The sequence below is a fragment of the Biomphalaria glabrata genome, chromosome 17 (genome assembly GCF_947242115.1).
Source record: "Biomphalaria glabrata chromosome 17, xgBioGlab47.1, whole genome shotgun sequence".
Classification (NCBI taxonomy): Eukaryota; Metazoa; Mollusca; class Gastropoda; family Planorbidae; genus Biomphalaria; species Biomphalaria glabrata.
This window is the reverse complement of record NC_074727.1, coordinates 8,274,373-8,287,497: the sequence shown is the minus strand read 5'-3', so window position 1 is coordinate 8,287,497 and position 13,125 is coordinate 8,274,373. Positions and strand designations below refer to the sequence as shown.

The 13,125-nt window shown below is 31.2% G+C and overlaps 1 protein-coding gene across 6 annotated transcripts in view; it reads right to left on the bottom strand.

Moving 5' to 3' along the window:
• Position 1: 1 nt before the first annotated feature.
• The window catches only part of LOC106070883 (sialin-like), a 40,099-nt gene continuing 26,975 nt past the window's right edge, over positions 2-13,125 (bottom strand). For all 6 annotated transcript variants that reach the window (XM_056015174.1, XM_056015175.1, XM_013230864.2 and 3 more), the window contains 8 exons: positions 12,964-13,051; positions 11,402-11,497; positions 10,269-10,390; positions 8,869-9,018; positions 7,911-8,043; positions 4,711-4,866; positions 4,295-4,380; positions 2-3,566 (listed from right to left, as the gene is read on the bottom strand). In XM_056015174.1, coding sequence (XP_055871149.1) covers positions 3,309-3,566; positions 4,295-4,380; positions 4,711-4,866; positions 7,911-8,043; positions 8,869-9,018; positions 10,269-10,390; positions 11,402-11,497; positions 12,964-13,051 — 1,089 coding nt within the window. In that variant the 3' untranslated portion in view covers positions 2-3,308. The remainder of the gene's footprint in view (positions 3,567-4,294; positions 4,381-4,710; positions 4,867-7,910; positions 8,044-8,868; positions 9,019-10,268; positions 10,391-11,401; positions 11,498-12,963; positions 13,052-13,125) is intronic.

The window sequence follows — 13,125 nt, the reverse complement described above, 5'->3', positions numbered from 1 at the left end:
ATCATGTGTCATTCTTCTTCAAATGTTTTTTTTTGTGCCATATTTTTAATTACAGCATTGTTTAAGATTAATACAGTCTAACATTTGTTAAAGAGAAAGCTATGTTCACAATGATGTTAATGGTGGGAAGAGCAATAATAAAAAAAAAACACACACCATAAGACAACCACACCAGATATGTGTATCAACTGTTAGATCATACTGGCTGGATCACATCAGTAATAGAAGAAAGATTGTATGGTAACAATGACTCTACTAACAACAAGTTCCTCCCCTCCCTTTTAACTGCATGAACAGTTACACCTCTAGTTATTTCTGCATTCCTAAATATTTTTTAAATTTCTTTCTGTTTTCAACCATATTGTGGCCAGCATAACGACCTACTGTTGTTTTTTTTCTTTAATCTCCCCCAAAATGTCCAAAAATATTGTTGAACTAATTCATTAACTTTATATTAAATTTAAATCAGATTAAAGCACTATTGGTGCACCATTCGACACAAAAATGTTTAATCCTAAATAAATTGTTTTTTTTTTAGCTTTTAAATTAATTTCAAATTTATTGTTTTGTTAGCATGTTAAGTAGTAACAAATATGTCAAGTAACAAAGTCATTGATAAAGCAAACCAAACATCCAATGTTACAAATAACAATACAATAAAAGAAAGAAATTTTATAATCTAATAACAAGCAGGGTATTGACTGATCCAAATATTTTGTGCTAAATATTAGCACTGTTGGTTTCAGGAGGCTGTTGTACACTCAAGACAAAAATAAATACATTTAAAGAAACTTTGCCCTTTGAGACTGATACTGTCCTCAGGGATAATTTTGAAGTTACATGATTTCTTCTAGGTGTAAATTATTAAATTAAATTATTTTACAACTTATAACAGATTTCCCGAGGCCTCCTGTTGATTTAACAGGAGCTCCTGGAATTCTCCTGAAATTGCAAAATATGCGAAATAGTCTTGGAAATATCCAGAAATTATTAAAATCTTTAGTAGAAAAATCATACCAGTCTCCTGAAATATATAGACAAAAATTGTTATATTGGGGTGTCATTCAATATGGAAAACGCCTATCTTACGTGAGATTAAAAAAAAACGCATTATGCAATACCCGTAATTGTGGAATCTAGTGAAAGAAGCTTCTTAGGCATCAAACTAATGAAGAATTACTTGAGGTCAACAATTTTCGTAGATAGATTGAAACATTTGGTAATTCTGCTATTGAGCGTGATCTATGTAGGAAATAGAATTCTTATGATATACTATATGACTTCACTACACGCAAGGCTCGTAAAGTAGTTCTGTACGTAGTAAAGAATGAATAAAATGCAAAGATGAATTTATTTTCTAATACAAACTCTTAAATTTCCCTTATTATCCCTATCCCTACCCAAAAGTTGGCCCCACGAAATCCGTTTCGCATAGGGCCCCACAACAGTTGAGTCCGGCCCTGCTATTTAGATTATTTGTTTTCCTCCCACGCCCTCTTTTTTTCGTGGCTAAAACTACGTGGGGTAGAAATAAAAAAGAGTGATCTTTCCATGACTTCTCGGTCACAACGGTTAAGTCCAGCCCTGCTTTATTGTGTCTTGTGAATACTATTTGTTATCCCCCCCCCTTTTTTTTTTACTCCGCAGAAATAAGAGAATGATCTTTCCTTTACTTCTTCTCATCCAAACTCTTGAGGGAAGAGGAGAATTATATATATAGAGGAAAGGTTACTGATTTAAAAAAGTACTTGTTCATATTATATAAATTTAACTCTAGCAGATGTTTAGATTATAAAAAAACTTCAATGGACCACAAGTGGGCAAAGAAACTCCCAAATTATGATAAAGTTGACTTAAAAAAGAGCTGCCATCATGTTATCAAATAAACCTGCTTTCATTACAAGAACATATAAGTTTCAAAGCTGTCCCTTTTTCATTAATGTTAAAACTGAACATTTCATTGCAAGACTTCAAAGTTTGCTGTAAATTAAACAAGCAACTAAACACTGATGTCTCCTTTATTCTCTGTCAACTTATTAAACTTATTAGTGACAAGCATAAGGAGAAATACCTCCCCCTAAGTTGTCTGTGGACTCTGCCATTGAACTTTGAACTTGTCCTAAAGCCACCCTAATGGCAGGTCAAAGTTTTTTATTGCATCCTTAGATTCAAATACATTAATACCCAGACTGTCACTTCATCGAAAGATGCATTATAAGCATTGTATGACTGACTGTAGCTAACAAACTCAAAACAGCTGCATCTGTTTACTGAAAAATCTCTATTCATTTCTAATATTTCAAAATAACAAAGTCATAAATAATGTGTCACAAGAAAAAAACATATAAATGTAAATTTGAGTTTTTACACAAGAATATACTTTACACAAAAAAACAAAACATTATCACAATCTTACAACTTGTAAATGAGATATTTTAAAATACCTCAAAAATGTAATATTAAAACTAAAAACGAGAGAAAAAAATATACGATATTCTTCCGACCTTGAAATATCTAGTATTAAATAATACTTTGAAAGACACTGAAAAATATGTAACATGTGTTTATAGAAACTTTCAACCAGATAAAAATATACACATTGTAAGTCATAGAAATTCCTAGATCAGAATGAAACCTTCTAATTCTTTCTTAATGAACAGGCTTCACGTCCTGGTTGAGACATGCTGAGTTTAGAATGATAAAAGTATATTTGGTTTCCACGGTGACATATAACAATAACAAAAAAATTGCATCGATGAAATCTAATTATTAGTAGATAAACCAAAAGTTTAGTTCTGATTATTATAAAATGAGACATAGATCAAGTTGAATATAAGTGATCTCAATAAGTTTTGTGGTTCTTTGCACCAATTTCAAACTGCCATTTCATGAGTGTTCTTGAAGTAATAATAAACATTGTATGATCCAAATACCTCAACACTTCAAGCAAAAGTTGTGGAATGAAGAGCATTTGTGCTGTACAAGTCATCAATAACACAACGCATATGTTTTACAATGAAGCATAATTGAGCCAAGTATCAAAGTTTTCATAAGCCAAAATTTTATGATGAAGCACATCTAATCCAACCAGGTCCTGTTCAACAGAAATGTTTTGATAAGAATCTATCACCTGTCAGCTGTTCAAAGATTTGCAAACATGAATGAGCTTGCTCTTAAATAATCCTAAATGACTGGAATCTAGTCCACACAACTAAAGTTTGTTATAAACCAGAAACAATACTTATTTATACAACAGTTGTGTAATCAACTATTGTGTACTGAAACTTATTTACACAACAGTTGTGCAATCATTGATTGTTTTCTGGGGGTGGAACAAGAAGGTCAGTGTCAGATGAATTGACATTAACAGACCCTATGCTCACTGGCCGGCCTGACCTGGTCACTGGCGTCCTTGTTCTCTCTGGTACAATGATCTCTTGCTCCTTGTGAGGTAGCCGAGACCAGGGCATCTCCTCACCTTTCGCCAAAAGGTCATAACCTATAGCTCCGACGAAACACATGCCAGCTGTTATATAGAAGACAATTTGCCACTGCCCACGAGTTTGCTAAGGACAAAAAAAAATATTTATCATATCAATAATTTTCAATACATTAGGAACATGTATCTTTTTGTGGATTTATTTATACTGGTAAATTAATATTATTAACATATTTGTACAGTGTGTGTCTTTGCTCCTATGCCATTATCTGAATGTTACCATGCTGTCTTTAGACATTCAGGAATTACAACTTGGATCAAGTTAAATATCTAATTCATAATAATAATAATCTAATTCTAATATCTAAATTAACCAGAATTTGAACTGGTACTTGGGATAGGCGCAATATAAAAATTGTATGAAAATATTGATACATGATAAGGATCCCATGAAGATTGAATGTGAGTTAGAAATCTCCAGAAAGAAAAGAAGGCTTAATTTTCCTGTAAATATTTAGTTTTTTATTTTACAATTTAGTGGCTTAAGAGTTTAGAAAGTCTTTAATTAACAAGTAAGGTTAGATTAACATATGGATATACACATGACATAATTATCATCTTTTTTTTTAAGGAAAATGTTTAATAAATAAGAAACAGGGCAATGCAATGACTGTGAGTTATATTAGGTACTATTAGATATGAGTAGCTTCAAATCTAAAAGCAGAAATTAAAAGATAAAGTCTAAGACCTTCACTTTGATGTAATGTCTTAAACTAAGTTGACTTAACTAATTGGAAACCTCTGATTTCTCTCTAAGAGTATTTTCTGAGAAACTAAAAATTATTTGACACTTACATTATTATTAGTCAAATAACCAACAACAGCTGGACCCATGAACCCAGGTATTGTGCCTAATGAGTTAGTTATACCCATAAGAACACCTGAAAATGTAAAGAAAGGATATACACATATATATTATAAATATAACATTTATGTGCAAGCAGTGCAGTATTATTTGTTTGATGTTTTGAATGTTCCTTCAGAATCAAAGATTTGTACACCCTAGCCCAAACCTCCTGCAGGATGGTGGAGGAATAAAGCAGGCAGGGTTTGAACCAAAGACCACAGAGACAACAATCTAGAGCCATCCATACAGAAGGTAGAGTGATGCTGATGTAAATTCAATACCAAAACAAAATACTCAAGAAACAATAACATGTTTGATTTAAAAATTACAACTATAAAAGTTTGTCATCCTATAGAGTTCTTACCTGCAAATTTAGGAGCTATGTCAAGGTGGTTTATGTTGTATCCACCCATAATGCATCCTTGAAGGCCAACTGACAGAGTCAAGAATAAAACAGCCAGGACATGATCACAACCAACGTAATTCACAACAATCAGAAATATAGCAGGGGAGAGCAAACCTTGGTAAATAGAAGCAAACCTCTACATTTTTACTGAATAAAAAAATAAATTCTTTAAAAACTATTTGTATTACTAGATGTCTTCAACGCCAAAAAAAAAAGCTAAGTGCTAGTCGAAAGGTGATGCACTACTGGTAAACTGAGACAATCAAGTTCATTTAAGTGTTTTTAAAACATTTCCCAAAATTATTGATCTCATACAAATTTTCTTAATCATCTAAATTTGTACAAGAAATTTGATTTCTATTCATTTAAGTGTTTTAAAAACATTTCCCAAAATTATTGATCTCATAAAAATTTTCTTAATCATCTAAATTTGTACAAGAAATTTGATTTCTATTCATTTAAGTGTTTTAAAAACATTTCCCAAAATTATTGATCTCATAAAAATTTTCTTAATCATCTAAATGTGTACAAGAAATTTGATTTCTATTCATTTAAGTGTTTTAAAAACATTTCCCAAAATTATTGATCTCATAAAAATTTTCTTAATCATCTAAATGTGTACAAGAAATTTGATTTCTATTCATTTAAGTGTTTTAAAAACATTTCCCAAAATTATTGATCTCATAAAAATTTTCTTAATCATCTAAATGTGTACAAGAAATTTGATTTCTATTCATTTAAGTGTTTTAAAAACATTTCCCAAAATTATTGATCTCATACACATTTTCTTAATCATCTAAATGTGTACAAGAAATTTGATTTCTATTCATTTAAGTGTTTTAAAAACATTTCCCAAAATTATTGATCTCATACAAATTTTCTTAATCACCTAAATGTGTACAAGAAATTTGATTTCTATTCATTTAAGTGTTTTAAAAACATTTCCCAAAATTATTGATCTCATAAAAATTTTCTTAATCATCTAAATGTGTACAAGAAATTTGATTTCTATTCATTTAAGTGTTTTAAAAACATTTCCCAAAATTATTGATCTCATACAAATTTTCTTAATCATCTAAATGTGTACAAGAAATTTGATTTCTATTCATTTAAGTGTTTTAAAAACATTTCCCAAAATTATTGATCTCATAAAAATTTTCTTAATCATCTAAATTTGTACAAGAAATTTGATTTCTATTCATTTAAGTGTTTTAAAAACATTTCCCAAAATTATTGATCTCATACAAATTTTCTTAATCATCTAAATGTGTACAAGAAATTTGATTTCTATTCATTTAAGTGTTTTAAAAACATTTCCCAAAATTATTGATCTCATACAAATTTTCTTAATCATCTAAATGTGTACAAGAAATTTGATTTCTATTCATTTAAGTGTTTTAAAAACATTTCCCAAAATTATTGATCTCATAAAAATTTTCTTAATCATCTAAATGTGTACAAGAAATTTGATTTCTATTCATTTAAGTGTTTTAAAAACATTTCCCAAAATTATTGATCTCATACAAATTTTCTTAATCATCTAAATGTGTACAAGAAATTTGATTTCTATTCATTTAAGTGTTTTAAAAACATTTCCCAAAATTATTGATCTCATACAAATTTTCTTAATCATCTAAATGTGTACAAGAAATTTGATTTCTATTCATTTAAGTGTTTTAAAAACATTTCCCAAAATTATTGATCTCATACAAATTTTCTTAATCATCTAAATGTGTACAAGAAATTTGATTTCTATTCATTTAAGTGTTTTAAAAACATTTCCCAAAATTATTGATCTCATACAAATTTTCTTAATCATCTAAATGTGTACAAGAAATTTGATTTCTATTCATTTAAGTGTTTTAAAAACATTTCCCAAAATTATTGATCTCATACAAATTTTCTTAATCATCTAAATTTGTACAAGAAATTTGATTTCTATTCATTTAAGTGTTTTAAAAACATTTCCCAAAATTATTGATCTCATACAAATTTTCTTAATCATCTAAATGTGTACAAGAAATTTGATTTCTATTCATTTAAGTGTTTTAAAAACATTTCCCAAAATTATTGATCTCATACAAATTTTCTTAATCATCTAAATGTGTACAAGAAATTTGATTTCTATTCATTTAAGTGTTTTAAAAACATTTCCCAAAATTATTGATCTCATACAAATTTTCTTAATCATCTAAATGTGTACAAGAAATTTGATTTCTATTCATTTAAGTGTTTTAAAAACATTTCCCAAAATTATTGATCTCATACAAATTTTCTTAATCATCTAAATTTGTACAAGAAATTTGATTTCTATTCATTTAAGTGTTTTAAAAACATTTCCCAAAATTATTGATCTCATACAAATTTTCTTAATCATCTAAATGTGTACAAGAAATTTGATTTCTATTCATTTAAGTGTTTTAAAAACATTTCCCAAAATTATTGATCTCATAAAAATTTTCTTAATCATCTAAATGTGTACAAGAAATTTGATTTCTATTCATTTAAGTGTTTTAAAAACATTTCCCAAAATTATTGATCTCATACAAATTTTCTTAATCATCTAAATGTGTACAAGAAATTTGATTTCTATTCATTTAAGTGTTTTAAAAACATTTCCCAAAATTATTGATCTCATAAAAATTTTCTTAATCATCTAAATGTGTACAAGAAATTTGATTTCTATTCATTTAAGTGTTTTAAAAACATTTCCCAAAATTATTGATCTCATACAAATTTTCTTAATCATCTAAATGTGTACAAGAAATTTGAAACTTAGTTTTAAATGACAAGTAACACAATTAGTAAAATCACTTCAGGACAGAAGACTAAAAAATAAAGTAGCAATAATACATAAAGGACTTAGCCATAATTTCAAATACAAAAACATAACCTAATCAAATACTCTGAAAGATAAAGACATATTACTTATTTATAAGAAAAGATATTCTCAATATAATTTATAGGCAAATGAAAGCAAATGTTTATCTCTCTGAAACTATGACTGATTTGGCTTAACTGTTTAAGTTTAGAATTTTCCGTGGGTTATTCAACATTATGACAACAGCTTCAATAAATGTTTGCTAACATAAAACTAATAAATGAAATAATTTCATAAGCAAAGATAAAAACATAATGCTGATTTTATTTAGGCTCACCAATTGATGTAAACAGTTTACGAGCATTTCCAGTTGAAAGGTAGCCACGCCCTCTAAGGAAGTCAGCTAGCACTCCTGATGTGTTCTGGGTCAAGAAGCAGACAGCATACGGCATGGCTGAGAGCAAACCATTCTACCAAGGAAATTCAAATATTTGATATTAAAGATATCACACATATTTTAAAAGTGACACCTAATGTATATAGATAACAGAGAAAGACTTTTATAAAATAAATAACTGTAATTAAAGACCTAATTGTTCAAATGTCAAATTACTTTTAACCAACAGAAGTGTTTTAAGAAAATTCTGCAAGACATGATTCAGTTACTGCTTTCTTTGCGTACTCTTTACTGGCTTCCAGTGAATGTAAGAATCGACAATAAGTGGTCACACTTTGTCATCAGTGCATCTACAACTAAATATAGTGAGTGGATCAATACATATGCCCCTCAGAGAGATCTGCGCTCCATGAACTCAGTACTTCTATTGTATCACGTTTGCAGGGGTTTTTTTAGTGTAGGGATAAAAGAATAGGAACTCTCTCCTCAATGATCTAAGACAAACAACAGGCTTCACTACATTTAAGAAGAACATTAAGACCTATATCTTCAAAATTTTTTTTAGATTAGTTTGTCATTTTAACTCTTGTAATGTCTGTTATGCCATTACAGCACCATAAGCCTATATTATGTATAATAAACATTATATATATATATATATATATAAACAGCTTTGGTTTTTATACTTGAAATAAAAATGAAAACCAACTGATTTTAAAATGAGATATATATACTTTATATCGATAAAAATCTAGTCTCACAGGACTACTTAAAAAAAAACAACATTACCCTGCTTTGCTAGCTTCTATACTGTTTTGAAAGCTATCACCATAAAATTCTAAAATTGGCCAAAAAAAAAAGGCTTAAATTAACAAAACTAAAATTTTTGGACTTTCACCTCTTTCAAGTTGAACCTGAGAATGTTGGACATGTAAGCAGGAAGACATGTCAAGAGTGTGTAGTAGCACCAGTTGTTGGTGAAGTGGGCCAGGCTTATCCCCCAGAGAGCTGGACAAGTCAGTATCTGTAGCCATGGTGTCTTAATATGCTGCATGATGAAGCACAAGAATTTCAGAATAAAGATTTGCCTAACCTAAAATATTTTCTGCCTTCAATCCGAGGTAAAAATGTACATAAATAAATTAAATATTTAAGAGCACACATTGTTTATTACAGAACATTGTAAAATGAGGTTGGAATGGTAAAGCCATGGCTGTTAAACATTGCTTTGAGTTTGAATCAGAACTAGGGAGTCTTGGATTTTACCCTGGTAAAAGAATGATATGAAAATGATGAAACTTTCTCAATGACAACACTTCTGCAACTGTTAGAGTTACTGAGATTCCATTTGGTGTAGTTAGGAGAAGGGAAATTCTTGAATTCAAACTGGAGTCAATCTTGAGGGAAAATGAGGAGCCAGTGATCCTAAGGCACACAGTACTACACCCTGGCAGAGCCTGTGAAGCAGCTCATCTCAAACTGCATTGGCACTTGCTGTTCCTTTGGATACATTAGCTGTGTGGAAAGGGGGGAAACTGCTGTTTGGACAAGACTTTATTTTAAATAGCTTTTATCAAGTATAACTTTCATGCTTATAGCATGCTCAGAGTACTATGGTCCAATCTCATTTGTGGACCAGTGGGGGGAAGGGGTATCTGGGAGAAGGTGTTTCTGCGCTGCCTTAAAACGCTCAGTAAACACAACTCTGCTCGAGCCAGATGTCAAACCTCAAGCCCTCCTGATAGGTAGCCAAGCCAAGTTCAAGCGTACCTAACCTCTCTGCCACACATCCCACCACCATTCTGACCACAGCTAATACTGTCATGTCTGAGAGAATCCATAGTTGTTTTGTGACTGAAGGAGGCCATGTTTCATGTTGCCAATAGGTCAAATAATAATCTAACATTTTGAGAGTTAAACTATATCAGGAATGGTTAATACATAGGAACAAAAGTGCAGACAAAACTCAATTTATAAAAATGTTAAAGTGGGAGAATGTTCTTCAAACATAATTATTGTTCAGGTATCTTACATTACAGACAAAAAGAGAAGATGAAATGTTGTCAATAATTAAAAAATAAAAACAAAACATGAAACAAAACTATCATCATGAAGATTTTTAGACCATTTTTGTGTATGCCATGTCACGCTAGTCAAGCATTTAAAAATTCCATAACCAATTTGTTTTATTCTTTTGTTTGAAAGAATTTGAACAGCTACATATTAATACATGAACAGAAATAAAAAAACAAGAAAATATGAAGTACATAAACAAGTTTAGTTTGTTTTTCCGCTTACTTCTCTCTTCCCCACTGAGCTTTCAATGTATTCCCTTTCTGACGTAGATATCCGAGGATGTTCAGCAGGGGTGTTGTGAACAAGAAACATCCAGGCCACAAACCAAACACAGCCTAAAGATCCTGAATTATGAAATGTAGATATTATAATCTGCTCACTAAAACTTGAATTTGGCTAAAATATTTTAGAATTAAAAAAATGTTTTACTTGCCCATATAATAAATTTTATCTCAAACTTTTATTTTTTCAAACACTGTAATATTGTATTGTTTTTTTTTTAAATATATTACTTTAACGCTGCTCTGCATGCTGCTTCATTACACACTAAGTGCATACAGTTCACAGCAAAGTTGAAACACAGTGTTGTTAAACAGACATAATGAGCTCTGCCCAAAGACTTTGTTCTGCAGTGTGAATGTACTAGTTCTAATACGTGGTCATTGCTGTTCAAAAGTTCAGTAAAACAAAAGAGCTCGGAAGGTGACTGTCGCTGTTGGAAAAACTTTTATGTCTAACTGCATTGTAGCATTGTGTGGCTGCCTGTAAAAATGGTGTGTGCTCAGGACAATTCTTTCGATAGTACCAGGTTCGAAGACTGCAAATCGTCATCCCTTGATGTTCAGAATGTAATAATCTATTCTATACAACAATGCTGGGTAGTTGTAACAGTGAAGACAGTTGAGCAACAGAAAAGTAACAAGAAATGCTTAACCTGCAGAGCCAAACCCAAGACCTGAAGTGGTTATTATGTCATCACTATTCTCACTGTGTAAATCAACATCAAATTCACTTTGATTTCACCCACGTTGACTTGTCTTTTAGTATGTTGAACCGTTGGGGTAACACACATGATCTGTCCACCATCTTTTTCCATTCCTCTCTGTCTTTCCTTGAATAGAATCTCTTAAAAGAACAGGTTTGTCCATTCTTCAATGTTGTCTTCCCATCGCTTTCTCAGCCTCTTTTTTTTCCTGGTTATGTTCACTGAAAAAAGGTTTCTGCCAACCTTGACCTTCTGATATGGCCAAAAAGCCTACTACTATATTGAGTTGTAGTAAGTTGTTTTTAACTAACTCAATGATTCCTTCATAAGTAAAAAAAGTTTCTTAAGTTTTACAAAATTCATGACTTACCAAAAACATAAAAAGCTGAAGGCCATCCGCCACCAAAGTCACTGTCACACAGCAGGCCTGAAACGGGCATTGAGATGACAGTCCCTAACTGAGCTCCTGGGGAAATAACAAAAACTGAGACCAGAAATTTAAGATTTTAATTTGAAAAAAAAAAAAAAGACATGTCTTGAAGCAAATGAAAATAAAAATTAAACAACAGCTGATACACAGTAGTTGATCCACACCTTAGCCCATACAATTTAATAATTCTAATTTAATTTTGTTCTGATTTAAGTTCCTTGTCCTGCTAAAATAAGGCATAGATTAAAGCTGAAAGTTTAAAGTATCTGCTTTTCTATAAGGTTTACAAAAACAAATGACAGGATGTGGTTTTATACAGATTACAAACCATGGCTTATTTAGTCTTTTTCAATGGCTTGAGAGTTCCATACCATTCAACTCACTGACATGTTTAGATAAACAAAAGATGATCTCTAACATTATTTATGGCAACTATATGAAACCTCTGATTAAAATAGATGTTTGAACAAAGACTTCTTCCTCTATAATTTGATAAGATAGACAAAAAACAACTTGGTGGTAATTATTATTTTACAACTTCATTAAGCTTAGGTGGTCTACTGTACTTATTGACCATGAGGTGCCAACCAGCAAAGGCAAATACAGACTTCACCAGAATGATGTACACAGCTGTGCTCCGGGCAGTACATGATAGGTTCATCTAGAAGTTGCTCCGCCAAAACCAAGTATGAAATTAAAATACTACTGGGCCAGAACATGAATGAAACAAGATACCTTCAATAGCATCAGAAAGGTTGATAATCAAAGAACAAAATTTTAAGATCTAGCTATAAGGGGCTACTGGAATAAGATAGAATTTTTTTTTTTGTTTTACCCTATATGGCAGTCAATTAATAACATTGTATTCAATACTGTAGTAAATCTAAAGCAAACATTCAACAAAAGGAATGAACAATTCGTCATCAATCTGTTCTTAGTGTTCCTCATGGAGCATAGATCCTCAGTAAAAACACCTCAACCACCACTGTCTCTCACTAGTCTCTTAATGGCTTCCCAGCTTTTTTCTGCACACAGCATTACCATGTTCTTTTTACTAAGTCTCCTTTATGGAACTTTACTCTCACCACTATGTTTAGTGTTTGTGTTTTATACTTTGGTTTCTCTAACAGTATTTTAAAATATTTATTTTTAGTCTATCGCAAAATCCTATAGCCCGGGGAGCATGATGCACCTTTTGTTTGGCCCCATTCCTAACAGACCTGTCCGACTTCATAGTACCTGCCAGGAGTGATGAGTTCCCGCCAGGATAGCTCTGAGGGTCAATGAGGCAAGCAAACTGTCACACCGCGACAGAATGAACAATAACACAGGCTTAATTATTAACTAAAAGAGTAAGGTCAATTGAGAATATCATCATAAGCAAGCGTAAGTGCAGGAGTTATTATTATTTAATCCATTCTTTTTGTCCTAGGATTATGTTCTAATGCATGCCTTGTTTGAAAGTTCCACTTGCTGTATGAGTTCTAAAGAATATCACTGACCTGCATATGTGAAAGCTGCCAATTTACTTCTTTCCCAGACTGGTGCCCAACTGCCCCACATGGCATGCATGGCTGGAAATGTAACACCCTTAAGGCAGAGAATAAAAGTTGGTTAATACTATTCTAAATATCCACAGAACAAAAGACTAGTTCTTAAAAGCA